Source organism: Neomonachus schauinslandi, chromosome 1 (genome assembly GCF_002201575.2).
Source record: "Neomonachus schauinslandi chromosome 1, ASM220157v2, whole genome shotgun sequence".
In the NCBI taxonomy this organism is placed as follows: domain Eukaryota; kingdom Metazoa; phylum Chordata; class Mammalia; order Carnivora; family Phocidae; genus Neomonachus; species Neomonachus schauinslandi.
Window position 1 is genome coordinate 12,794,826 of NC_058403.1, and position 26,737 is coordinate 12,821,562.

General features: G+C 38.2%; 1 protein-coding gene across 2 annotated transcripts in view; it reads left to right on the forward strand.

Moving 5' to 3' along the window:
• The first annotated feature begins 1,197 nt into the window (after positions 1-1,197).
• The window catches only part of SCAF4 (SR-related CTD associated factor 4), a 58,062-nt gene continuing 32,522 nt past the window's right edge, over positions 1,198-26,737 (forward strand). For both annotated transcript variants that reach the window (XM_021678084.1, XM_021678085.1), the window contains exons 1-4: positions 1,198-1,433; positions 23,309-23,392; positions 24,499-24,543; positions 26,054-26,215. In XM_021678084.1, the coding sequence (XP_021533759.1) occupies positions 1,404-1,433; positions 23,309-23,392; positions 24,499-24,543; positions 26,054-26,215 (321 nt within the window). In that variant the 5' untranslated portion in view covers positions 1,198-1,403. The remainder of the gene's footprint in view (positions 1,434-23,308; positions 23,393-24,498; positions 24,544-26,053; positions 26,216-26,737) is intronic.

The following is a 26,737-nucleotide window of genomic DNA, read 5'->3' on the forward strand; positions in this document are numbered from 1 at the left end:
CCTAAGCTCCAGCTGGTCCTCCTTGGGGGAAGGTGATGCCAAAGTACTCATCGGCCTCAGTCAGTCCACAACTTCTCCAACAGCTGCTGCTTCTTCCAGATGTAGCTTGGGTGCCACTTCCTCTGACAAGCCTTCCTGGACTTCTAGTCGGATGAGTATCTTTCTTCTTTGTTCCGCCTGGGTCTCTGCCCTAACATTTATCATGCTTTAGTTCTTATCTGCTCATTTGTCTGTCCTCCCCACTAAACGGAGTTGTCTGCGGCACAAAGATCGCCTTTTATTTCCATATCCCCAGAACGTAGCACAGTGGCCAGCAGACAGTTGGTACTCAAGGTACGTGAACCAGGGCAAAGTGTTTCCACCAAAAAGGAAACGTCTGGGGGAATCTGTATCAAGGGTTAGCGAATCTTCACAGGGGTTCCTTCGGGCCTGTGTGGGTAGCCACTGCCTGCACGTCCTTCTCAGTGCTCCACTCTCGCACAGTTAGAGCAGACACAGGGCGGCACAGGCGGAGGCTGCCCCGGCGCCTGCAAATGCACGCTAAGCGGGCTGAGGTTAAATCTTGCGCCCTTTGTTCCAGGCAGCGGAGAGTGAGTGGGTCCGTGCCCGCCCGCCCGGCCCGCTCTGGCCGGGTGCAGGGCCTGCTTGGGCAGAATGGCACGAAAATGCACGGGGGAACGCCGCGTCGGGCAGGGGCGCGCGTGTGCGCGGGCCCTCTCCGTGCCAGCCTCCCGACTTCGGGGTGCCGCGCTCTCCGGCGCCCTCGCCGGGGCCCAGCCTCAGTGCCAGGCAATCTCCCGGGCCCGCCGCCACCGCCGGCGGGAAAGCGCCCGGCGTCCCGGCGTCACGCGCCAGCACCCGGGCGCGCGGCGCGCGGGACGGGGGCGGGATGGGGGCGGGGCCAGCGCGCCCGAGGCTGGGCGGGGCGGGGCGGGGCGGGGCGGGAGCCGGGCACAGGAAGCGCTGGGAGGCCCGAGCCGTCCCAGGGTGCCCCGCGCGGCGTGGACTCGGGCCGCTGCCGCCATCCCGCTGGCGAGAGGGAGAGAGAGGCCCGCCCGCTCGCCGGTCGGGCCAGTGTGGGCCAGTGCGTGAGGGCGCGGGGGGCCGTGTCAGCGAGACGCAGAGCGCAGCCGCCACCAGCAAACGGACATGTTGGAGCCCAGCGCCACCGCCGCCTCCTTTTCCTCATCCTCCGAACGGGACTGAGAGGGGGCCCGCCACCCTCCGCCTCTGCCGCCCGCCCCGCCGCCTCGGCCTCAGCCTCTTCCTGCCCGGCCTCTGGCTCCACCGCTCGTCGCTTCCCCCCCGCCCCTCAGGCCCGGCCGGTTCCCCGGCCCCGCTCCGCCGCGGCGCGAGGTCTATGTGACCGGCGGGCCCGGAGCAGCCGCCGCCGCAGCGCGAACATGGACGCCGTCAACGCCTTCAACCAGGAGGTGAGGAGTGCTCGGGGCTAGGGGGTGCCGGGCCTGCCGCGGGAGCCGGGGCTCCGTTTCTCCCGCCGCCGGAGGTTTAAAGCTTTGGTCGGGGTGGGGACGCTTCCTGCCCGGGTTCCGGGGCAGCGGGGCCTGCGCGGAGCGGCCTGTGGTCCGGGAGAGGTCGCGGCGGCCACGGGAACCGACCCCACACCCCTCCCCCATCGCCCACCCCCGGGCGGCGACCTCGGGCTGCCCCCCTCGCCCCCTTCCGGCCTTCTCCAGCCGCGTCTGCGCCGGTGCCTCTAACTTCGCCCTCTTTCAGGTCCGGGCGCTCTCGCTCTCTGCTCCCAGCCCCGTTACTGGCTTCGCAGTGCCGGGAGCCCGCAAGGGGCTAAGAAAGAAGCGCGGGCGGGCGTGTGGGGTTGGGGGCGGGGGAGCGGGAGCATCTGCCGGTCGCTGGGCTGGCGGAGCAGCGGCCTCGGCTCTCCTGTTGCTCAGGCCGCGGCGCGGCAGCGGCTGGACTCTGATCCCGGGTCGGGGAGGAGTTGGAGAGGGTGTTCATCCCCTTCTCCCGGGATTCACATACTTGGGAAATGGGGTTCCCAAATGAAGAGGGGTGGCTCCTTATCATTTCCAGTCATGAACACAATCCTCTTAATGGGCTCGGTGGCCCCAACGTGACACCTAAAAAGTTGAATGGGAGAGGAGTACTTGCTCCGCCTCAGTCCGGTAGAAAGCCGGCTTTGGCCTCCAGTCTCCCACCCTCGCACTCCTCCCGCGGTAGTTAATCCGCGGCTCCCTTCTAGGGGAACATTTACATGTGAAAACCTCCCAAAACCGGGAACAAAGCTGCCTGCCGCCTTAAAGCTCTATAGTTTTATCTCAAGTCTGATTCCAGGTGCTGTTTTTGGAGCGTAGAGTCCACACGTCCTCTTCATCAGAATCGATTTGGGGAGAGGGGACTTGACCATTGGTGATTTAAAATACAGTTACAGAATGGAAACTTGTCATATGTTGAGTTGGATTATTTTCCTTTTCCAAACACTGAAGATAAACCCAACATTGAAAAAGTGAGATGTAGTGCTGTAGCTCTAGATGTCTTGATACGGCGTTAAAAACTTGCATCTCACAGTAAGGTTTTGTAATTTCACTTGTAACAGAATTAACGTGCGATAACTTTCCTTTAGATTTGCAGTCCCGTAATATGGGATCCTCCAGTAACACGGCAGTTAGGATCTTTTATTGCCTTACAGATTATCCTAGAAATGATTTGTCTTTAACCGATGGGTGCATAAAATGTCTTAACTGGAGTAGCAACTGGTGTTGGACAGTGTGATGATTTTCAAAATAACCAAATAACATTTCCTAATATTTGATGGCTAGAGAATTTCTGATATTGCTCCAAAGATTTCAGGTCTGGAAGTTGACTTGGTTTCTTGAAGGCGAAGTTTACTTGGAATGTTGGCTCCATGAGGGCAGGGAGTTTCTGTTCTTTCCTCCTCCTCTCACCATAGGAGGCCAATACGTGTTGAATGCATGAGAATTTTACAAATGGTACAACAGTTTTTAAAAATTATAAGTACATTTCTTTCCCAAGATAAAACCTTATTGACTCTTTTTAATGTCAACTTTTAATGAAGAAGGGGATTTTTAGAGTATTCTTAAGATCAGAAGTATTTAATTCTGAGTTAAGCAGTGTGGAAGTTGACAGTAAGCACATTAAGCAAAATATCTTATGTTCTGGAAAAGTATGATCAGGAGTTTTTACTTTGAAAAACAAAAATAAGGTAGGATACTGATTTCTCAAAAAAGGGAAATGGTATTTTAACCTTTTTAAAATGTACAAAATGAGAGTTTTCCTGTCATTATTCACCTTTCTGCTCAAATTTTTATTTCCATTCCTACTCTTTATGAACTGCAAATTACATTATGTTAGGTGTGTGTTGCCAGTTCTGATTTCTGAAGAAACTTTCTTCTGGAGAAATTAGTCTGACTTTAAAATTCATCTTCTTGTGGTGTTTGATTTGTAGTCCTTCTCGGTTATAACTCCCCATTCATGAAATGTTATTGGTTAGTTTCTTGTAACCTCAAATCTCCCAAGTCTTACTTTAATTTTATAAACTTTTAAATGCGTGCTCAGCTACAAAGCTGTGTCCTGAATACTGTGGTGTACTACCAAGGATCTCTCTCCCCTAGGAGCCTGATCTAATAGAGGACACAAGACTTAGGCAAATAACTTTAACATGTGATAGAACAACTTCCTTTGGGGCTCTTAAAAAATACCCTGGGATGGCTATGGGGGATCAGTGAAGACTTGGGAAGAGAAGGTGGAGTCAGTTTTAGGATTTCAGAAGGTGTAGAAAGCAGTGATTGAAGGGCAACAGTGCTGAGGGGTGAACAGTAGTTTGATTCCAAAGGCTACTGGAAAGTAAAGATGGTTAAGTAATTCGGGGCCTGACAAGTTTCATGTCTGTCTAATGTGTTTAAATTCCACTTTTAGGCTCTGGATAAACTGAAGGCTTTAAGTAGTGGGGTGATATAATCAAGAAAACTGCTTGATTTGTATATATTGTAGAAGGCAGAGATTTGAGGAAGATTGGCATTTTGAGGACTGAGGTAGAATTGAGTAAAATCTGAACTTGGCCTGTCTGTAGTGGTAGGGAGAGGAGGGATCTGTGGACCTGCCATCTGAAAGGCTAATAAGCTCCTTTTGCCCCCACATTCTAGGTGCTGGGAAAGTGGTGATGCTGCTCGCACAAGTCAGGCAGTCAGCATAAGCATATTTAGTGGAAGAGGAAATATGTTTGGTTTTTTAACAGGTTGAGATTGAGTGGAAAAGTCACGTGGAAATTTTTGGCAAGCAGTTGGGCATGTAGGACTCAAACTTGGAAGCAACCAAGAAATAGAGGAAGACATATGGGAGTCACTCTCAGATGTGCCTTGGAGAAAATTGAGGGGGGGGAGAAAAGGAATTAATATTTAATAAGCATCTGTGGCGTATCAGGCATTTTATAAATACATGTCTGATATTCCCACAACCTTGCACAGACATCCATTTATAGATGAGGAAACTGATTTTCAAAGAAGTTAAATAACTGGCCCAGGGGCATACTGTTAGCTAATGGTAGCGCTGGGATTTGAATGCACATCTCCCCATCTTAATTGCTGCCTAAGGATAATATTTTGTATAATACAGTTACAGGTTACAGGTTAAGACTTAAGAAAAAAGCTACTAAAATTTGAGAGTAATGGGATCTGAAGTTTAAGGTTGAGTGGTGATGAAGGAGATAAGGAAATAAAGGTCACAAATGTAGTCTTTTTTTAGAAGTTTGGTTGTGAGGGATTTAAGGACAAAGTTCCCCTCAAGAATGAAGGGAAAGAAGAGCAGTTAACAGGGTAGTAGGCACTAGTGGTAGGCCATTTGTATGTTTGTATAGCATATATGTGATCTTAGCCTTAATAAGTGATGTTGAAGCCCTGGTCTCAGGAGTAGAAGTTTGAGCATGTTGGGGGAGGGGAAGTGTAGAGAAGCACAGTTTAAAAATAAAAGGGCTTGCTTGGAACACAGTTGTGGCTAAAAGGAAGGGTACAGATCAGCACAGGTAAAAGAGGTCAGTATCTCTGATACAGGAAGGAAGATAAAAAGAATGAAGTTATTAAAGACACCCTTTAAACAGGAGTTTTATGGTGAGACGCTTTGTTAAGTGTTGTAAAAAGATGAGTGAAATAAATGAGTGACTAATTATAGCCAATACTTGTTTTCTGCTATGTTTATGTATTCCTTAATGTGAAGAGTTTGGTATTTTGTAAGTTTGTTGAATGAATGAAAGTTATAGATTGGTTAATCCATTGATTTCATTTTTAGCCTTTAACCAATCTTTTCTAATCCCAACAGATTGTATCTTCCCACACTTTTGGGAGGGGAGCAGCATTTATGATTTTAAGACTTTTAATTAGGGGCAGCTGGGTGGCTCAGTCGGTTAAGCATCAGACTCGATTTTGGCTCAGTCCTGAGATCAAGCAGGTTGGGCTCAGAGCTCAACATGGAGTCTGCTTGAAATTCTCCCTTTCCTGGGCGCCTGGGTGGCTCAGTTGGTTAAGCGACTGCCTTCAGCTCAGGTCATGATCCTGGAGTCCCAGGATCGAGTCCCGCATCGGGCTCCCTGCTCGGCAGGGAGCTTGCTTCTGCCTCTGACCCTCCCCCCTCTCATGTGCTCTCTGTCTCTCTCATTCTCTCTCTCAAATAAATAAATAAAATCTTTTAAAAAAAAAAAAAAAAGAAAAGAAATTCTCCCTTTCCCTCTGCCCCTCCCCGCATGAGCACAGGACACCTGTACTTCCTTGCTCTCTCTAAAATAAAATCTTTTTTTAAAAAAAGACTTAAAGTATAAGAAAGTGCAGAGAAGATATAACAAGAATGGACAGTTGTTACTATTATAAGTGTTTTTAATTTAAGCTTAAAGTATTACAAGTTAAAGTCCTTTCCTCCCACAGAGGCAATCAAAATGCATTTAGTATCAATCTCTGTGGTACATAAGCAGTATATAATCTGTATTTTGATATGCATAAGTGGTATATATACTTGTGGGTTTTTTTTTCTCAAACGTTGTTAATATTAAGATTTCATTCTAATGCTGGGTAGTATACCATCATTTGAATAAACCATATTTTACTTATCTGGTTCCCCAGTTGATGAACATTTAAGTTGCTTCTCAGTTATTGCTGACAAACACTGCATGAACTTTCTCAAACATATCTCCATTGTATAAGAGTCTCTCTGGGGCAGCTGTTCTCAAACTTTGGATTTTGACTCCTTTAACTTTTTTTTTTTTTTTTTTAAGATTTTATTTATTTATTTGACAGAGAGAGACACAGCGAGAGAGGGAACACAAGCAGGGGGAGTGGGAGAGGGAGAAGCAGGCTTCCCGCCGAGCAGGGAGCCCGACGCGGGGGCTCGATCCCAGGACCCTGGGATCATGACCTGAGCCGAAGGCAGATGCTTAACGACTGAGCCACCCAGGCGCCCCTTGACTCCTTTAACTCTTAAAGGTTAAGGACTACAGAGAGCTTTTGTATCTGTGGATGATACCATATATATATAATATGTCTTTGGGATATTTATCATCTTAGAAATTTAATCTGAGAAATACATTTATTGAAAATAACAAATCCATTATATTTTAACATAAATAACATTTTAAATGAAAAATAATGTTCCCCCCCCAAAAGTGAGAAGAGTGACATTGTTTTATATTTTTGCAAATCTCATTTAAACTTTGGTTTGTAAACCTGGATTCTCATATCTACTTCTTTATTCAATCTCTTGTAATTAGACACATCAGGTAGCCTCTGGAAAACTTTGCTGTACACTTGTGAGAAAATGAATGAAAGGGGCAAGAAATGTTTTAGTATTAAAATGAAAACAATTTTTACCTCACAGACCACTGAAAGGAACTCAGACTCCCAGGGATCCTCAGATTATTTTTAGAGAACTACAGCGCTGAGATACTGAGGTGGTGTACATACAATGTTATGTTGAAATGCAGGAAGAAAATACAAGAACTTTAACATTCATTTTTATTTTTAAACTCAGATTAAGCTTTATGAATATTTTATGTATGAATTTATGTTGGTACACTTACCACTGGGCTGTCAGTCTTGAACCACCATATTATCCTGAAGGAAGAGTTGTGTTCCACATATCAGCGGGCAACTTGCCACCCCTTTCTTTTCCCACTGGAAATTTTTGTGTATGGACTATCGTATGTTTTACCTCTTGATTACTAGGTATGGTTATCTTCCAGAATTTAAATCAGATGATGAAGATACTTTAAGTATTTTTTTCTAAACCTGTTAATGTTCGTCTTTAGTTGTTCTTGATCATTTCCTTCCAAGTCTATCTAAACCAGTGGACAAAGAGTTGACACAAGATTCTTAACTGTGTGAAAGAGATGTAGAGGACCAGGCCACAGTTGAAGTAAAATTGAAGGTTTTTTTCTTGCCTCATTTGACCATGTTATGCTGTTACCACAGGAGTTTTAGATACTAAAAGTTATCATGGTATTCCTCTGCTCTTTCTCGACTCTCGGAGAATTGCTTATCTCCAACAACAGTAGAGGTCTGGCCTTATGGTGAATGTAATAATGCTGGCTCTTCAGAGCTTTCTGTTGCAGCATTTATCACTGATGTTCTTGTTGAAAATATCCTCTACCCTAGAAGTCTCGCATTTCATTTAGTATTTTGTTTCAGAAGAAATTACATGGACACATGATAAGGAACTAATTCAGAGAAAAATTGGAATAATGGAAAAGTTGGCTTATAAATCTTGTGAAACAGGGTTCAGGACATAAAACTACCTGGCAGAAAGTTGACAAATGGTAGTTGGTATTGGGGCAGGGTGTTTTTTTTGCCAGATATAAATTGTAGGTTCTCTGCCATGGAACCCAAGTGAATATAATTACTTCAGCATTCCAGGTAACTTGTGTAGATATCTGCACACATTGAAGTCTTGTTTTAAAATATGTTTTGGTAACATGGTAGGAAAAAAGTTCTTACATAAATGATGGACCCTTAGTATTGTTCATAACATTTGTTGAGATAATATGCCAGATTTTTTTTTTAAGCATACTTCAGAGCAACGGCATACATCTTTAATGATGAGCTAAAAACAAGCTACATGACGTTATCAGCTATGTAGAATAAGCAGTTTGCCCATTATTCAGATTTTTGGTAACATTAGTTGATTAATACTCTTTCTATGGAACAGCAAAAAGTAGAGTTTGGTAGTAGTTCAGCTTGCCTTAGGACTAGGCCTTGAAAAGATCTGTTGAAAGCTTAGACTTGAAGAGACGTGTCTGCATTTCTCTGTTAATATTATGTGTGATTAGCAGTGTACTATCACGATTTTTTGTTTCTTGTTTTGTTTTTTTTGAGAACTATTAAGATTTCACAAACAGTATTATAATTTATTATACCCTGGTCACCTTCGTCCTATTAAGTATTTGCATGGTTTATTGATTACATTTCATTGCTTTATAGCTAGAGCTCTTTATTGGTCCACAATTGTGAAGGCATAAATATAGAAACTTTGATATTCCAATGAAGCACATTGTACTGATTAGTAGTGAATTTGCAAGAAATCCAATGTAACTCTGGAGTGTAGTTAAGAATTAGAAGCTAAAGTTTTGATGGAGTCACGGGGTGGGTAGTGGGGGAGACGGCAGGGCTCAGTGAAAAGTAGAGGGCCATCCAAGTTCTTCTGAAAGTTATAATTTGTGTTTGGATAATTGGTGATTTTGGTATAAACCTATGTGGGTCAGTAATCCTAGTTGGAAGAGACTGTAGAGCAGGGGCACACCTTGCATATTTGACATCCAGAGCACAATTTTTCTTTTTAATACTTGCCTCTGCTACAACAAAATTAATTCCAGAAATAATCATGAGAATGGCCAAGAAAGAAACCTGAACCTTATGCGGGTTGCAAATATATATATACAACAGTGGAAAAAAGTTAATATTTTTAAATTGCATTGGTTCTTTTTTTGAAAAGCTTACCTACATACTGGTCTGTCATATTGACTTACTATGATATTCCAGTTTCTTTTCAAGCCTTACCTTCTGCATATTTGTCAGTGATTGTCAAGATGATCTTCACACATTTGTGTTCCGTAGACAGTTATAGCCCGCTTGATCAGTCTTTACCCATAATTGATTAAAGAACACTTTTTATTAGTTTTAATTATGAAAAGCTGTATATAAAGCAACAGACATACACTAGTTAGGGAGCCTTAAATATAAGTTAACCTTTGGTTAGAAATTTAGGAAAAAACCACTTCACAATAAATCTAAAAATCTAGAATGTCTTTCCACATTGATTGTAGTGACTTTCAAATGTCTCCTCACTAAAAAAAAAAAAATTCACTGAAATGTTTCCACCGAAAAATTCAGTATAGATTTCTATTAAACATTCTTTAAATTATGTGTAAATGTCTACTTCCTTACATTTTGTAGAGTAGTAATGGCATTCTCCATGATTTTTATTCATGGATCTTCAAGCTCTGTGTTCCACTATACCGTTGCTCAGGGCTGATTCTGGCTGTTTGTAAATATTTATACCAGAAAAATAGATTTCAGAAAGAAGAATTGCACTCAGCTATCGTATTTTGAATGTACTCTTTAAACACATACACACACGTATATTGGAACCACAGGATTGGAGAAAGAAACAGCCTAAGTGCAGGCTATCCTAAATCTCTTTGTAGTGACTCTCCAGATGAACAGGTATGGTGAATCTGCATATTTTGGGCACTCACCACATAACTGGAGGATTTCTTAATGAATTTCCACTTAGAATAGATGGCTTAATAGAGGATATGTAGTAAAAGTGTATAGATTTGATGCTTATATATTGTTAAAACTTAAGTCACCACAGCAATAGATTAAAACTTAAGCATCTCAGTCAACAACATATTTTAGGGGAAGGAATATTTTATACCTGATATTATTTAGAATTGCCAGTGCTTAGTGATGCTAAAAGGATTTCAGTTTTATTAATTGTATTTAGAGTCTTTAGAGACAATTTACCCACTGATTGCCTGACCTGTATTTGCTTCTCCCATTGTCCCACTGTTACCTTAGAGAGCAGTAGTTGACCAACTCTATAGTCTGTAAATCTCCTTCTGCAATATTTATTATATATCTTTATGCATTTTATCATGATTATTCTACTTTTTTCCCCCTTTTGACTTTGTCAGAGCTGAGTTTTAGCTGAAGTAGAATTATACCCTGCTGAAAAGAAAATTTACAGTAATACGCCTTTTAAGCCTTTAGGAAATATAAAATATTCTTTAGACTTTAATGGCCATATATCACCTCGTTCACCTTAATTAAGAGATGCTGAATAATAAATCACTTTGGAAAGGACAGCCAGGTTTGGGGTTCATTGGAGATATGTTCAAATCTTTATAGAGGCTTTAATTATTGTTTAATGTCAAAAATAGGCAAATCCATGGAGACAGTAGATTATTGGTTGGTGGCAGGGAGGAATGGGCATGGAATTTTTTGGAGGGGATTAAAGTATTCTAAAACAAAATAGTGCTGATGGCTGCCCAACTCTAAATATAATAAAAAAAAAAAACAAAAACAAAAAAACACTGAATTGTATACTTTTAAAGGGGTGAGCTTTATGGTATATGAATTATATCTCAAACCTGTTTAAAAAATAGGAAAACGTTAGTTTTTAGCACATCATTTCCATTGTTTTGTTGCTTAATCTGATTTTCTTTCCATTGAAAACAGTATCTAGTAGCTACCGAGAGGCACCGTAAATTATTTTGTTGATCCTGAATCGTAAGTTTGTTTTATAGGGTATCTTTAGTTTTTACATGCTATTTTAAGTAATCCAATGGGGACAGTTCAGGGGAAGGACAGGAAAGGAATCCTGCATTTGCTCCTTAACCCACCAGCCAGATGCAGCTAATGGGCTAAGAGTTTTATATAGGTGTGTCTTTCCATTCTTTTCATTTTAAAGGTAAGGAAACCGAAGAGGTGGTGTGAATTGACCAAGGTCACACCGTGTAGAAATGGCAGTTCGGAGATTTGACTGAGTACTCTGAGTACCCATCTGAGCCCAGTCCATAGCCCCACACGGTTGTGCTGAAGGTTTTTGAGCAGTGGATCTTTGTCTGCTGGAGTGTTTATGAGAGGAGAGGGCTCACTAACAACTTTTGTACATCTGAAGCATGGTTGCAAGTGCCCCAAAATGTATACTTTTGGAAGGATTTGTAGAAGTTTAAGAATAATGAAGTTTGGTAAGTTTTTAAGTCATGCATAGATAATCCATATTTAAAACTTAAATGCACTTTTAGGCCTTTATATTTCTTTCACTAATTTATATTCACAATTAAAATTTTAAATTGAGGATTTAATAAATGCTAACATTTTCAATTTTAGTCCCATACTTGCACATAAATCCATTCATGACAACTTTGTGGAAATAACTGGTTATAAATGAGATACATTAAGTATGGGATAATTTTTCTTTTTTCTTCTAATCAAACAGTTTTATATCCAGGAGCTGATTTTTCTTTTTTCTTTTTTTTTTTAAGATTTTATTTATTTATTTGACAGAGACATAGCGAGAGGGAACACAAGCAGGGGGAGTGGGAGAGGGAGAAGCATGCTTCCCACTGAGCAGGGAGCCTGATGCGGAGCTCGATCCCAGGATCCTGGGATCATGACCTGAGCCAAAGGCAGACACTTAACGACTGAGCCACCCAGGCGCCCCTAATTTTTATTTCTTCTATTGAAGTCTAGGAGGAAATATTTAATTCACAATTTTTTGTTTGTTTTGTTTTTAAGATTTTATGTATTAGAGAGAGAGCACAGGCAGGGGCAGAGGGAGAAGAAGCAGGCTCCCTACTGAGCAAGGAGCCCAATGCAGGGCTCCATCCTAGGATCCCGGGATCATGACCCAAGCTGAAGGCAGACGCCCTTCACAAAAATGTTTTGTAGCCAATTTTGGGGGACGTAAAGTTCACTAGTGAGGCACAGTAAAAGTAATTTTGCAATCTGGAATCTGCTGGTAGAGCAATGGCACAGATAAAATATTTGCCATTTCTTAAAATCACCTGCCTATTTCTTGATCAAGTGAAAAGAAAGAAGTGGAGGATTGATTGCAATTCAGTGAACCAAAATGTAGCTAAGGAATAGAAAAATCGTTGTCCTAAGCTGGAACTGAATGGGTTAAAAGCCCTACTAAAGAGAGGCAGCCTTGGTTCTTTTTTTTTTTTTTTTTTAAAGATTTTGTTTATTTTTATTTATTTGACAGAGAGAAACAGCATGAGAGGGGATAGGGTCAGAGGGAGAAGCAGGCTCCCCGCCGAGCCGGGAGCCCGATGCGGGACTCGATCCCAGGACTCCGGGATCATGACCTGAGCCGAAGGCAGTCGCTTAACCAACTGAGCCACCCAGGCTCCCGAGGCAGCCTTGGTTCTAAAGTGAAAAGTTTTGAGTGAGGGGCGCCTGGTTGGCTGGGTGAGTAGAACATGGGACTCTGGATCCTGGAGTTGTGAGTTTGAGCCCCAGCTTGGGTGTACAGATTATTTTTTAAAAAAATTTTGGGTAAAGGGTAGATTCTTGGAAATGATAGGAGAGTTAGTTTTAAGTGAAGAATAAGTTAAGGACATAGTTTACAGAGTAAGTTGTGAGAAATTAACTGCTTAGAAAATTAGTTCTGCCAGCAGCAAATGGTGACAAATAGGGCTTGATGATATAATTAAGAAGTGGGAATAATGCAGATGATGTTTAAACTGTTGTTTGCCATATTCTCTTTCTTTCCTTTTTTTTTTTTTTTTAGGTTTGTTTATTTATTTTAGAGAACTCCAGAGCGCTGGCGGGAGGGGCAAAGGGAGAGGGAGACAGAGTTCCAGGTGGACTCCCCGCTGAGTGCAGAGCAGACTCAAGACCCTGAGATCACGCCCCGAGCCAAAACCAAGAGTTGGGCGCTCAACCAACTGTACCACCCAGACGCCCCTGCCATATTCTATTTTCTTAATGTACATAGAAATATAAGTAGTTAACTCAAAAGTAGTTTCGTATTTAATGTTTTTTATTTGCACTTATAGATGTGTATTTTGTAAAGCATTACTCCAAATTCTGGAACTAGGAGAAAAGTTGGAGAGTTTGTAGGAGGATGTAGTAAGGTAAAGCAATGTAGGAAAAGTATGAAATTTTTTTTTTAACTTGAGAATATTCTGTGCAGCTGTGTTGCTTGTAAAAATATCTGGTTAGGGATCTTTAGAAATCTGAAAAGTGAATTTTGTGGAGAAATAAATGGAACTATTTTCTAGTGTTTAAGTCAAATGAAAGACTGCTCAGTAGGAGCAGGGAGACAATGGTTTCTTTTTCCTCACTCTTTGTTTTAAAAGGCCTTGTACATTTGCTCCATCTTAGGAATATTTCATATTAATGCCAGACTGTCTTGTCTCTTTAGACCTTCGTCTAAGCAAGTTTTGAAAATTGGTTAAAACATGTGGGTTTCAAAGGACTTTTGACTCTATGGAAGTCAGAATTTGCTTGGCAGTAAAGTATGTCAGTAATTAAAGGGACTCTTTAATGTGCAGAGGTCAGCAAAATACAAAGATAGTGATTTCTCAAATTTGGGTTTTATATCCACAAGGGCATCAGTTATTATAAGGATTTAAAGGGGCAAAATTTTAAATTTATTTTAAAAAATATGTTTAATAATTTTGAAAAATTTTGGTAATTGTTAACTTCAAAGACAAGGTTTAATCCATGAATAAGATATATCTGATAATGATGGTTCTGTGTATTTATTATATTTATTTTATTATATTTATAATCAAAAGTTGAGAAATGCATTTTTGTCTCAGACACAAAGTTTTTGATTTTTAAAATCAATGGATTTTAATTTTTTTCCTTTTAAAATTAGTGCAAGTTATGTAAAATTAAATTAGGAAATAAAAGAAAATACCATCCCACTGAATAGCATTAACATTTTATAGTGTTTTAGTCTTTTTCCCCTTCCACTTGTGTTTGGAAATTTTTATATGGCTACCAGATCTTTTTAATAACAAGAAATTATTTTCTAATTTTAAAATAGTCATGGAAGATTTGAGCACATACGATTATTGTTTTAGATAAACTTCTGGAAGTGGAATTGTTGGCTTAAAAGATAAGTTGTTTTTGTTTTGTTTTGTTTGTTTTTAGTTCTTGATATATAGCTTTAAATTTCCTTCTGAAATTAAAACTCCCCAATTAGGTCTCATCAGCAGAGGGCTCTCTTTGCTTGATGCTAATCTACATTCATGCAGGTTAGACAATTGAAGAATTGTATCTCGTTTTAGTTTGTACTTCTTTGATTATTGGTAAGGATGAACTTTTTTTCCTGTTAATTGGCTATTGGGGTTTCCTTTGTTAATTGAGTTACTTTTCTGTACATATTTTTCAATTTTACTGTCTTTTACTGTTTGTACATGTTCTACTTTCAGGTAAAACGGCATAGTTGGTAGAATGGCATTGTTCATGTGATTGGTTTGCAATTGTCTGTACCTCCCACCCCATCCCCCATCATGTCAAATTGCCCAGTATTAAGAAAGTATTAGTTTGAACAAACATTTGGTAAAGTGTATTTAAGGCATAAAGTGAAATGCCATGTAAAAGGAGCTGTTAACTATCCCTTCCCTAATTGTTCTAGCAATATTTTATGGAGTTGTCTTCAGGCTGTAATTAGATGGACAAAAGCATCTTTGCAGAAAAAATGATCTTAATTTTTTTTCCTAATTGTTTCCTTTTGTTAAGAAATGCAATGTGTACTTTTATAAAGTGTTTATATGTTAATAAACATTAAAGTTATGTTGGATTTAATTCCTTGATTTGGTTGAAACCCATGTGTCTGATATATTGAGTCAAATGAATGAAACAGGAAGAAAGACTAGAATTAATTGCTCTGATATTTGCATCTATCAGTAGGGAGATTTGAGTACCAGCATGTCATTGTCAATGTACATATTTCCTTTTGGAAGCATTCATATCTTTTCTTTAAAGTTTGTAAATAAGTATTAATAACACCAGCTTAAGGCAGAATTTGTCATCTTGGAGGTAGTAATAGCAAGGAAGGAGTACTGCGTATATTATATAATCAGTATAATTCGTTATAAAATAAATTCAGGAAAGCAAATTTTTTAAAGTTTAGGGGGGGAAAAGGTAGATGTAAGTATTCCATTGAAAGATTCCTAAAGGAAACATTGAGGGATTAGGTAGGGGTTAGAAGAATTATTTAGACTAATATGGTCTTCTAATTCTTTTCACTGCTTTTCCTATTTCAAAGAATAGGAAATGGCACATTCCAGAAATCGAAGACTCAATGCTAATAACTTTTATCTTTGCTGGTTCTGTTTGTTTGTTTTATGAACTTCTAGAAATTTCTAATCTAGGAGCCAGAACAAATTCATTAACAACTCCATAGCAGACCAAATTAAACTTTTTTCTTTTGTGAAGTGTTTTATCTAGGTAAGGACTATAAACCAAATATTTCAGAAAGATGTTTGTCATTATTTCATCATGAATAAGTTAGAAAAATATAGGCAGGATGAGAGTATTAAATGAATTTGAGCTGACAGGCAGTGTCCAAGGAATATCCAGGTCATCCCACAAGTAGGTCCTGTTCTTACTAATTTTTAAAAAACCATTGAGTTGGAAGAAGGCATATAAAGCACATTCATGAAAGTTCATGAAATTTATAAGCTGATCAGAGTAGCTGCTACATCAAGTAGCAGAAAATTATTTCCAGATGACCTAAGTAGATTGAAAGGACTGTCAGAAAACAACATAAAGTCAACATGAAGATCTAGTTTTGATAGAGATTCCGTTGAAAACAGTTTGAAGGTTTTGGTTCATTATAGGTGTGAGTTAACAATGAATTAAGCACTGTTTTGTTTTGTTTTTTAAATAATGTTCCAGGGGCCCTGGGTGGCACAGTAGGTTAAGCGCCCAACCCTTGGTTTCGGCTCAGGTCATGATCTCAGGGTTGTGAGATGGAGCCCTGTGTTTGGGCTCCGAGCTCAGCGAAGTCTACTAAAGTTTCTCTCTCCCTCTTCCTCTGCCCATTCCTGCCCACACGCGCTCTTTCTCTCTCTCAAATAAATAAATCTTTTAAAGAAAGAAGGAAAGAAAAAGTTCTTCCCTATCCACTTCAGACTCCTAGAACTTATTATATGTTGCCTTACTTTGCAGATCTGATTGGGTTAAAGATCTTGGAAGGGGTTAATTATCCTGAATTATCTAGATGAGCACAATGTAATCCCAAGGGTCCTTAAACGAAAGAGGGAGGAGAGTCAGAAAGTGATGTGACAGCAGAAGCACAAAGGTAAGGGAGGAGAAGATGCTACCCTGTTGGCTTTGAAGATGGAGGAAGAGACAGACCAAGAGCCAAAGGAATGTAGGCACCCTGTAGAAGCTGGAAAAGCCAAGGAATGTATTCTGCCCTAGCGCCTCCAGAAGGAATATAATAGCCCTGCCGGCACCTTGAATTCAGACTAGCGAGATTCTGACCTCCAAAACTGTAAGATAAGTTTGTGTTGTTTTTAAGCTAAGTTTGTGGTAATGTGTTATTGCAGAAATAGGAAACATTAAAAAAAAAACCAATTCACTAGATTCCATTAACACAGTAATACATCTGGACGATGTCCATTTGGGGATATCATACTTAAAAGGAATAGCCAGGGTAGATGTAGAAATACCATTTCACTAATAGTTGAAGAAGATAGTTGAGTGGGAAACATGTTTAGTTATCTTTAAATATTTTATTGTGTAGGAGAGATCACTATTCAGAATTGGAACAGGAGAGAAGGTATCAGAAGGGAGATTGGGGGTTAGTACACAGGAGGCTTCTGTGACCATTGGAGCTGATTAGTTATGAGTTATTAAGCCTTATGTCATTTGGCAGAAGCTGTAGATATAAAAGTAGTTGTAAATTTGGTTTAAGTACCAGATTAGGTACAAAGGTGCTATACGGCTTTAAGGGTTTTTGATACTATGGTATTGTCACTGTAGAGAAGATTTCTCTAAATGCAGTGTTTGAAAAGTAGATGTAATACAAAAAAGATTATTATGGTAAGGCATAACAAAAAATTAAGCTCAATGTGTGTGTAAAGATTCTCAGGGCGTTGTATAGCTTTATTTAGTGAGTCACTTAGATGTCAGGTACTAGGCTGAGATTTATGTGTATTACCTCATTTAATCCTAATAGCCTTATGAAATATATACTGTTAATCCCCCTTTTCATATTTAAAAGATCCTTGAAATTTAGAGAGGTTAACTAAACTTCTCAAAGTTTGTACTGTTAGTAAATAGCAGATTATCATGTTAACTTTGACTACCTCAAGCTATGAATGCAATAGGTGTCACAGGCCAAATATTCTCATTCTTTACCTTCTCTTGAAACTATTCCTTATTGATATAAGGGATCGTGAGGAATGATCCTTTTGTGTATCAGCCTTCTCTATATGTCATATAGCAAGACTGTGTTCACATTTATACTTTCTGTAGTCATTCAGCTAGTGACAGAGCAAAAAGCCAAACACATCTGTTCCTGGCAAGTATATTTTTTCTACTAATGCCTTCCAAGGGGGTCTTGTACCTTTTTCGGCCTACTGCTGGTTCTGCTATTTTGTATGAGAATTGCACGGGTTTCTCTGACTGCTTTGACATACTTGCTTTCATCGACAGATTACACTAATTGTGACTAGAGGCTGTAATAGTAGCGAGAGTGCTGCTTCTAGTGATATTTATTGAGCACTTGCAGGTGATACACTAGTCATTCCATCTGCAGAAACTAACTCAGTTCTCATTGAAACCTCTGAAGTAGATAACTACCATGTCTTTTTTACATTTGAGGACACTGCATCCTACAGTGTTATGTGATTTGTCCAGAATTGTGTACATGGCTGGACCCAGAATCAAAACCAGGTCTTTCTGACTCTTTCCAGAATACCCAAATATCTGATTTTTTTTTTTCACTAGTAGAGCTTGTTGGAATTATATTAAATTTTATGGTTCTCACGCTTTTATATAAAGCCAATAGGTTTTTTTCCTTGAGGTTTGTTGGCTGAGATTGGATGTTGGTCAGAAATAACTAGAGCCCAAATTATCTTTACCCCTCTTTCGTCTCTATATGTACTATGTATTCTAAACTTGATTGAAAAATATGAAATTTTTTTCTGACTCGATGGTGCTTTTTTCCCCACAGTTTGTTCATAAGAAATATGTTAATGGCTTAAAGAATCTACTCATTATTGAAAGTTGACAGCAGTTAGTTTGGGCTTTATTTCCCTCATTTCTAAAACAAAAGAATTTTTCTCTGAGTCAGTGCCTTTGACTGTCACCCCTACAGTAAGATTTATAATTTTACATAGGTGTTTTTGCATACATACCCACACACAAAACTGAGAAATTTCACCAAACAGTACTTACCCTTGCTGTGTACAGTGCTGTTTATTTAATTTTTTTACTCTATTCCACTAAAAAAGTTCCATCACACCCATTAAGCTCATTTTTATATTCTAATGTATCTCAGCCCACAGTTTGAAAAACACTTACCTGGATTATTTCCAGGATTCTTTCTCCTTTCAACAAAATTATGTGTGGTGGTAATAATAGGTAATGTCTATTGTGTACTTACTCTGTACTAGGTGCTGCATTAAGTGCTTTTTATATGTGTTGTTTGTATTAAACTTCCCTTAATATAAGTAGGGGCTATTATTTTCATTTTACAGATGAAGAAACAACTTCTCATCGCTAGCAGGTGAGGGAGTCAGGATTTCCCAGACAGTTGATTATTGATCTTGTGTTCTTATCATTACTTTAACAGAAATTTATTGTTTTTAAAAGTTCAGGAACTATAATCTGAGTCTTAGAGCACCACAAAGTTGTATACTTCTGAGAGATTCCTCAGCCAACATGTCAATTAACTCTTTCTTATCTAAGCTTATTAAATTTTAGCTTTGCTCTAGATCCAGTTAAGGACTTAGTATATTACCTCTAACTTACTGCTTGGCTGGACATAGCACTCTACCTCTATGTCACTTATGTTTTGTTATTAAAAAATCTTTGGGTTCAGTCCCTCCCTAACAGTTACGTATTGGTATACTTTCTTATTTGGATCTACATGCATACATATATGTGTATATATAAAACTTTTTTATACTCTATCGTCTTTAATGTCTGTGTGCTATTCATTCCTCCAGGATAATGTATTATAGTATTAATGAAATAATTTCTTTATTGTTAGATAGTTATTGGAAAGAACTTGAGCTTTGGGTAGTGGTGGACCACAGATTAAATTTACCACCTAATTAGCTTTATGATTTTGAGCAGATTCTTAAGCTTTTATGCCTCAGTGTTCTCATCTGTAAAATGGAATTATAATATCTAACTACCACAAAGGCTATTAGTGTTTCTATTTAAACAGGTAGTGTCAGTGCACATAATTACAGTAAGATATATCAATTTCAACATAATTTCTGGGTCTCTATATCCAGTGAAGGTATTGATCTAGATATCTGGGAACCTTTTTGCCTTGCGAAAGGTAAGGACTGATGAATTTGTACTTTGAAGAAGTCAATAAAATATTAGTAACATTCATTGAGCTTTTAAAAGGTAATTTTTTAAACCTCCAGATTTGAAACTTCCTCTACCTGCCTATAGTGTGGTTTTTCTTTATAAATTATATCAAATACAGATTTTCAGCTTTAAGATTTAAGAAAGGCATTTGTAAAGGAAAGTAAAGAACATCTAAAAAGAAACTTAAATGTGATAGAAACATCGCAGTGCTCGCAAGTTAGAGGTGTTTTAAGGGTCGTCATCTCTAAAGCACTGAAACACGGCTCTGCCTCCCCTATGTACCAGTCACTGAGCTTGACACTTCCTAAGCGCTCAGAAATTTGTTAAATTAATGAAAAATGATCCAAAACTGCATTTCTACCTCCTCACCTGCCACTTCTTTACCAGTTGGACTTTGAAATCACTTTCAAAAGCTGGTATCTGTTCAGCCACCTAATAGTCAAACCAAACAAGGTTTGGTTTGCACCTCTTACCACATTTGACCATGCCAAATGCCTTTAATTTCTGGTATTTGTCCTCATATTATTCATTTGTGCAACCCCTTTCTCTATACCACAGTGGCATTTTTTATATACCCTCGGTTATATGTTCTTGGCTTTCTTCTTACTACAAATTTCTTCTCACGCATACTCATGGCTTTGACTCTTTTTTCTAGCCTGGACCTTTTCTGTGTTCAAGATCCATTTTCTCATGTCTGCCTGAATTTCAGTAGGCATCCCAAATTAAATTCAGTATGTTTAGTCATTATCCCTGAGTCAATACTATACATATATATATATATATATATATATATATGTATATATATATGGCACAGATGCCTGCTTGATATTTTGATATTTCCCCATCATAGTTAATGGTTCTCATATGTATTTAATCAATAAGCAGCATTGTATTAAGGATATGAATGTGCTGTTAGGCACTGTGAACCTATTATAGGGGCGCCTGGGTATCTCAGTTGGTTAAGCAGCTGCCTCAGGTCCCAGGGTCCTGGAATCGAGCCCCATGTCAGGCTCCCTGACCTGCAGGGAGCCTGCTTCTCCCTCTCCCTCTGCCTGCCAGTGCCCCTGCTTGTGCTCACTCTCTCTGTCAAATAAATAAATAAAATCTTAAAAAAAAAAAAAGGAATTGTGAACTATAAAATCTACAAATTATGGTTTCAAGCCCATTCCCTGGGCATCATCCAAAACAGATGTAAGTAACCCTTTTGAGTATCATCTCAAACAGGTGGAAGAGAATCTGTGTTAAGTTGTTAGTATGATTTTTTTTTTCTCCCATGTTTTTATTTAAATTCTAGTTAACACATATGGTAAAATGGGTTTCAGGTGTAGAATTTAGTGATTCCACACTTCCATATAACACCTAGTGCTCATCACAACAAGTGCCCTCTTTAATACCCATCACCCATTTAACCCATCCCCCTCCCTCCTCCCTCCAGTTGTTAATATGATTAAATAAAATTATATACCACTAGATTTAATTCTTCCTTATACATCGTAGGCCCTCAGATGTTGATTCCCTCCTCTCTTCCCAAGTGATCCTTTCTTCATGAAATGTTTAATACCCTTTTTACTGTCTCTTAGATAATAGTACTTGAGGGTTCTCTTGCTGGTATTTTGCATGAATGGTTATACTGCTATATGATATAGGCTGTATTTTAATTTTTTTAACAAGTTGTGATTTAAATACAGACTGTGGAGTATTTTATCCGATGATACATTGGTCTGTTTTGTGTGCTCAGTTGGCTGAGGTTTTTTAATATGGCAGGTTGCCTCCTGCTGAAGTAATCAAGAAGTGCTATTTGATACATTAAATGAATAGTTTTTGCTTAGGCTTCATGAAAATATGATTCTCTAAGCTTTTAATGACCAGGGAAATAGTTCTCACTGTTGTTCATTCTTAAAGATCATGTATAAACTTTTTTGCATCCCCTTTCTCTACATTAAGGTACAGAGAAGGAAATAGAACAAGTAAGTCTTAATAAATTAAGAACAAGTCTTAATAAATTTTCTAACATAAATGGTAATATATCCTTCTAAATGCATGCTATATATTTCATGCAGTGTTTACATTTTTAGAATTTGTATTTAAGTTGTAATATTTTAAATTGTTTTTTCATTTCCCATCAGTTTATATAATCTCAGATTACTGTCTCCTTTCTAATTGTTTTCTGTTAATGAGCATTTATTCTCAAGGATAATTTTTATTACATTGGTAAAGAAATAATAAAGAATCATGACGCTCTTTAGAGAATCACATTTTTAAAAAACAAATTCCTTTGTTAGTATCTGTGTTTCTCCCTTTTTTAAAAAAAAATCTTAATATTACCTATGGAAGAATTCTACCTTTCTCTGCTTAAACCAGAGTATCTGGTTCTTGTATTGATTATCTCTGGCGTTCCATGCCTTTTCTAATATTACTGTTACTGTTATCTATAGTCCCATTGTGTCTGTAGTTGTGTGAAAAGCTGTGAAAATTCTCTGAATTTTTAGGATATGTTGCCAAATAGGGCTGTTTACCCTATGAAAAAAGACTTTTGTACTTAGGTTAGCTTCTTAGTGATCTAGTAAAGATCTGTGTCTTAGAGATTACATATTTGGAGTATCAACATTATTTGGAAAGAAATGGAAATATTCATATAAAGCCCCGAAACTTAAATATTTCACAGTATCTTTTTAGGGGTGCCTGGGTGGCACAGTTGGTTAAGCATCCGACTCTTGATCGCAGCTAGGTCTGGATCTCAGGTTGGTGAGTTCAAGCCACACTGCATTGGGCTCCATGTTGGGGGTGGAGCCTACTTAAAAAAAAACCCACAAATTATCTTTTTAGAAGTCCTAGGGTGAGTATGTGCCCGTGATTAAACGAAATGGAAACGGGCACCTGGGTGGCTCAGTTGGTTGAGTTTTGGACTCTTGGTTTAGGCTCAGGTCATGATCTCAGGGTCCTGGGATGGAGCCCCCACATGGGCTTCCCGCTCAGCCAGGAGTCTGCTGGTCTCCCTCGGCCCCCCTCACCCACCCTGTGAGCACATGAGTGCTCTCTCTCAAATAAATCTTTTTTTTTTTTTTAACCAAAACAAAAAAGAGAAGAATTTAAGAAGCTAAATATAAGCTTCTTAATGTCAGGATTTTATCTTTGTAACTCTATGGGCTTTCATTATGTCTTGGTTGGATTTAAACTTTGGAAGAAGTATGCATGTGTGGTTAAATCTCATGGGGAGCACCTGATTGTTGGATTTACTGTCATGAGATGTGTTAAATATGGTGCCATTTTTGTGCCTGACTAAATCAAGAAGTTGTGAATTCCAGCATTTTAAATTTCTTGCCTAATTTAATAAATCTTTCTCCAAATGACCCTTAGAATTATTTGAAGTTCTCCAAAATCTCAGTGAGGTTTGCATTAAATATTGAGTCATACTATTGCTACTTTCGGTCCAGAAACCCCTGGTATGTTTGCATTCAAATTATTTTTGAGTTCCTCAGTAAAATTTTAGTTTTTTCAGTTACAGGTTTTGTAGATTTCTTAATGTTTTTTCTTGTTTTTTCTTTTTTGCTATTTTTAATATCTTTTCCTATTGTATTTTCTTGGTAGTGATGCAGGTATATAGGAAAGTGCTTGGATTTTCTTTACTAGTTGAATTGTTCAACTTAGTTCCAAAAGTTTGTTATTCTTTTACTTGATAAATTGCACTATCTTTGTGGAACTGGGGGGAATTGACCTCTAACTTAATTTTTTAATTATTTTTGTTTTTTAAGCTCTTTTCACTTATGGATATGAAACCTCCCATCTCTCGAGCCAAGATGATTCTTATCACTAAAGCTGCTATTAAAGCTATTAAGGTAAGAATAAAATAAATATATTTAATTCGAAAAATGTTTTTGAGATTTTGAAAATATTGTTAAACATGAGAATTCATCGTATTAGTTTAGGCCTGAATCAGAGAGCTCTAACTTTTGCTGAAGATACATGTTAATACAGTACAGTATATTTGAACTGTAACATATTATTTCAAAACCTGCTTTTTTCCTTTTTTGTTGTTGTTTAGTATCTCCACTTTATATTTTTTCCAGCTTTGTTGAGGTATAATTGACAAATAAAATTGAATGTATTTAAAAATATAATAGAACATGATGGTTTGATACACATACACATTATGAAATGATTAACACAGTCAAGCTAATTAGCACACCTGTTGCCTCACATAGTTGCCAATTTGTGTGTGTGTGTGTGTGTATCAGAAAGTTGAATTAACAGAAGTAGAGAGTTGAATAAAAGGGGTTTTTTCTTTGTTGTAGTTATTTATTTTTTTTATTTGAGAGAGAGAGGGAGAGAGACCTAGAGAGCACGAGCAGGAGGAGGGGCAAAGGGAGAGGGAGAAGCAGACTCTCTGCTGAGTAGGGAGCCTGACGTGGGACTCGATCCCAGGACCCTGGGATCATGACCCGAGCCAAAGGCAGACACTTAACTGACTGAGCCACTCAGGCACCCTGTTTTAGTTAATTCTTTTCGTAAGTCAGCTGAGTATTAGCTTCATACTTTTATTAAAAAGAAGGAAAAAAAACCAACCTCAGACTTCACGAAGTGAAATGTTTTCAAGATCACACCTAAATAGCAGAGTCTCTTTAGAAACTGCATTATTTAGTTCCAGTTCCACTGTTCTTATCGGTCTCATAAAGTTGCCTGAATACACTACTTTATTAACGTTTATTGATTAAAAATCTAAGAAAAGGACCTTCTTTTTGGGGGGATTTTTGTAGTTTCTGTTTTAGTTAATTCACTTCTGATTTATGATTGTTCACTTTTTGACTAGGGATTATTTGTCATGGTTCATTCAATATTTGAGAATTCAGATTGCAATTTTAAGGTTTTAAGTATTTTCTAATTACATTACTGAATATGTAGAAATAAGTAAACTGTACAGTAATTTTCTTTTAATTCTTTTCAGCTTTATAAGCATGTAGTTCAAATAGTAGAAAAGTTCATCAAAAAGGTAACTATCCATTTCATTATTATATCATTTTAGTTATGATTAGTATTTGTAATTTACTTTGTAAATTGTAATTTGGATGCTTGCTTCTAAAGCTATTCTACAAAAAAAAGTTGTCACTAGGTGTTCTTGTTAGTCTCTTGAGTTTGTTTTGAACAAAACAAAAATCTATAGCAATACTGTTGATTGAGTGCTTAGTATGAGGTAGACACTCAACAAGTTTCCTGTGTACTCAACACGATTCTTGCCCGAGTTTGATGTCTTTCCTGTGCCATTTGCCCTGTCTACTTTGTTGACATTTAACTCATCTTGAAGTATTTCAAGTGAAATCACTTTGTAAAGTTATTCCGGATTTTCCCTGCTGCTATCATAATTAAATCATCTTTCAGTTTTACAGTTGTATCTGGTTTTATAACCATGTGATTAGCACACATCTGTCTCACCAGAGGACTAAGAACAGAGACTTAGACATCTCTATCTTCTCCCCCAACCTGGAGCTGTGCCTTGTAGTACATACCAGTAAATGTGTGTGAATGTCTTTGATCCATGGCCTTTGAATACTAGATGAGAGATAGGAGTTAGAATCCCAACAGACCAAAAAAAGGTCAGTAGAAGTTTTTATAGTAGCAAATCAAAGTACAAATAAGTAAAATGGAAAAAAATTAAAATTACCTACATGCTATCACCCCAAATTACTATATTTATATTTAGATCTACTCATTTTTTATTATGTACATGTACATTCATAAAAAAGAAACTGGTGACTGATAACCTGCTTTTCCCACTGAATTTATCATAAAATGTCTGCAAAAAAGTATTCCATTGCTTGATTGTTTCCACATTTACTCAGTTCCTTTTGGACATTTCACTTCAGTGGCTGGCCTTAAGGAAAAAATTAGATGCATCTTAATGGTTTTCCTTACAATAAATTTCTAGATGTAGAATTGTTGGATCAAATAAGGCTTTGCTTTTATTGCTAAATCATCATCGATAAAGGTTGTACCACCAGAAATATATATAGGTGTATGTTTCTCTTTTCTTCTTGTTAATCATTACTGATAGGCCAAAAATGTGATCTCTCCTTAGTTTTTCTTTTCTCTGGTACTCTACTTTAGTAGAATTAAAATTGATGTTAAAATTATCTTTTTGATGACTTTAAAAGGTAGCAATTATTTTTTTAAGTAGGATGAATTGGAGTAGAGAGTATCATAATAAGTGGATTAGTGTGCAAGTGGCTTAGGGATTGGTAACGTAATGTTGATTCTGGGAAATTGTGGGGAGGTAGAGGGATCAGAGGAAAGGAAAATACTGGGGGTCTGAAGTATCAAGAGAATTGGTAGTTCTGTACATGTCTGTGGGAAATTTGACATGCTAGCCAATAAGAGAGCTAAACATTCAAGCGGTTTCTAAATAGAAACAATCACTGGATAATACAGAGTTTTATAAAAGGGAGATTAATGTCAAATTGTGATTTTGCTTTTCTTCTATTAACTTTGCATCTTTATCTTTGTAGTGTAAACCAGAGTACAAGGTTCCAGGATTATATGTAATCGACTCAATTGTGCGACAGTCTCGTCATCAGTTTGGAACCGATAAAGATGTTTTTGGGCCAAGATTCTCTAAAAACATAACCGCCACATTCCAATATTTGTATCTTTGTCCATCTGAAGATAAGGTATAGTTAATTTTTAAATTAAAACTTGTATCATTTCTATATTTAAATCTATTTAAATGTATATTATATATTTGAAAGAGAATTATATGGGGATCTCTGTGAACTTGAAACAAAACCCAGTGTTTTCTGTTGTGGCCATCTCATGTTTATGTATTTTCTTGTGAAATTCTTCTGGAATGTTGTACCGTTGAAAAAGGAGTTGGAAAGATTTACTTGTAGTTGAGTGATAAATTCTGCCATAGAAAAAGGCAGTACTCATCTCATATTGTTGCTTATTCCAGAAAGAAGGGACCAATAATTGATGGCTTTCCCCAGCATTTTAAGAGGCTGGAACATAAATGATATTCATTAGCAATCAGACTACAGTATTTAATTCCTTATATTTATAGCTGATTTTACTATGTACTATAAAAAGGTAGAAGAACATTACAGACATAATAACTGGACTCCCGGTAGGTGGGAGAAATATACTACTAAATCTACTCAGAAGAATGAAGATATTTACAGTAAACAGTATATAAA